The 1,818-nt window shown below is 45.5% G+C and overlaps 1 protein-coding gene across 1 annotated transcript; it reads right to left on the bottom strand.

The window, feature by feature from the left end:
* Positions 1-233: 233 nt before the first annotated feature.
* Positions 234-694, bottom strand: TNP1 (transition protein 1). Its single transcript, XM_035006599.1, has 2 exons — positions 556-694; positions 234-327 (listed from the first exon to the last, which is right to left on the bottom strand). Exons 1-2 carry the CDS (start codon positions 692-694, stop codon positions 299-301), a joined length of 168 nt encoding a protein of 55 aa, XP_034862490.1. The 3' UTR covers positions 234-298.
* Positions 695-1,818: the final 1,124 nt, after the last annotated feature.

Genomic DNA, 1,818 nt, shown 5'->3' with positions numbered 1-1,818 from the left:
GAGAGAGTCCAGCACAAATTACTCTTGATATTTTCCAAGGTCATGTTGAGTGGCTTCATACCTGCCAATTCTTTCCCAAGTCTGCCCAAGCCCATTTTCCAGCCAAAAGATCAAAAAAGGAAACATTTTCAGTTTTCAAAATTTTATTGAGATGTTGAGGAGAAACAGCCAACATATACATTCCTCATTTCGTCACGATTGGCATTTTACCCACACGATAGGCTCTTCTCTGGCTGTCATCCTCTCATTGCTGCCTGGTGCTGTATGAAGTTCACCAGGACAGAGCCCCCAGGTGGCATCACAAGTGGGAGCGGTAGTTGCGATTGGCTGTAAGGGAAGGACATGTTTGCAAACAGGGACACTGGTTAGAACACCCCCATTCTCCTCTTCCTGCCCCCATAGGAATTGAACTGGAAATGAAATTCTCAGATTGGTTTTGCCACCTGCTCCCATGAGATTTTGGGCCCGGGAAAAGCTAACTCCAAGAGGGAGGGCCCCTGGGGTGAGTACCCCATGTCTGATTGCTCGCCTGCTCGCCTGCTGGTCCCTACTCACCATCATCACCCCGTTTCCTACTCTTTAGGCTGCCCTTCCGGTATTTTCTTTTGCTGCCACCTCTCTTCACTCCCTTGTGAGGAGCTCGGTTCTTGCCCCTCCTCATGCCATGGCTCTTTAATTTGCGGCTGGTCGACATTGTAATTTCTGCCAAAATGAGGGGCTTTGCAGGGCCCGGAGGCCAGGAGTCTGGGTATTTAAGGCCTTAGCCATTGTGACTGTGAAGGGGTGTGGCTTAGCAGGTGGGTGGGGCTCCACTGTGATGTCACTGGCCTTTGTTACATTTTGGTCATATATGAGAAATAAGGTGGCCCCTCTAATGCAGCTCAAGGCTACCCTCAATTTTGAGGCCCCTTTTATGCTAAATGAGAATTTCCAGACAGGTGTTGTTGAGCAATTCAATTTTAGCTCTGTGCCAGGCATCTGGGGAGTATAAGATACTATTAGAATAGGTATCTCCTGCCTGTAGGAAACTTAATGGCTGTTGAGTGTGGGTACATGCATGTGTGTTCAAATCTCTCTTATGGCACTGGGAGATCACAAATGTATTTCTGTAAGGATGTAACTCTAGGAAACCCAATTCAATATGAGCAAAATATAAACATTCCTTCTCTTTCATTTAACCATGACACTATGGGGTGAGTAATTTTGTGGGACTGTCCTGTGCATCGGAGGATGTTCGGCAGTATCCCTGACCTCTACCCATAGATGCCAGTAGCTGTGACAACTAAAAATGTTTCCAAACATTGACTTGTGGGAGGGGTACAATCACCCTCTGTTGAGAACCATTGGCTTCACCATTTAAAAAATATTCAGTCATCAAATACTTATTGATCACCTAGTATATGTTATGCACTTAGGTGCTAGAAAAATGGTTATGGATAAAACCAGACATAGACCTGTTTTCATGGTGGCTTTCAGCTTCATCAGGGAGAGAGCCATCAGAAATCGACACAAATCAGTAAATAATTTCTTCCCAACAGGGTGCAGGATAATTACATTTTGACATGGTGCAGGATGAGGTTGGAGAGAGAAGCAGAGACCAGACTAGGCTCACGGGCATTGGGAAGCCATGGAAAAATGTTTACATGCATAATATGACAAGATTAGAGACTGCTGGGTGGAAGGTGGATTGATGGGGATGTAGAGTGAATAAAGGGAGACTCTAGTGCCAATAGTAGTGGTTCAGGAAAGAGAAATATTTGATAATGGATCAGGCCTGGGCCAGAAATTGTGTTGATCAGGATGTAGAGATGTGGACAG

Source organism: Mirounga leonina, unplaced genomic scaffold (assembly GCF_011800145.1).
Source record: "Mirounga leonina isolate KUSES-001 unplaced genomic scaffold, KU_Mleo_1.0 Mir_151, whole genome shotgun sequence".
In the NCBI taxonomy this organism is placed as follows: domain Eukaryota; kingdom Metazoa; phylum Chordata; class Mammalia; order Carnivora; family Phocidae; genus Mirounga; species Mirounga leonina.
The sequence above is the reverse complement of the archived record's forward strand: the minus strand, read 5'-3'. Positions and strand labels throughout refer to the sequence as shown.

Bases quoted from the DNA above. Each gene is read 5' to 3' on its own strand.
- TNP1 (XM_035006599.1), bottom strand. From the start codon at position 694: ATGTCGACCAGCCGCAAATTAAAGAGCCATGGCATGAGGAGGGGCAAG. The intron at 328-555 runs GTGAGTAGGGAC...CTTCCCTTACAG, and splicing joins TAGGAAACGGGGTGATGATG to CCAATCGCAACTACCGCTCC.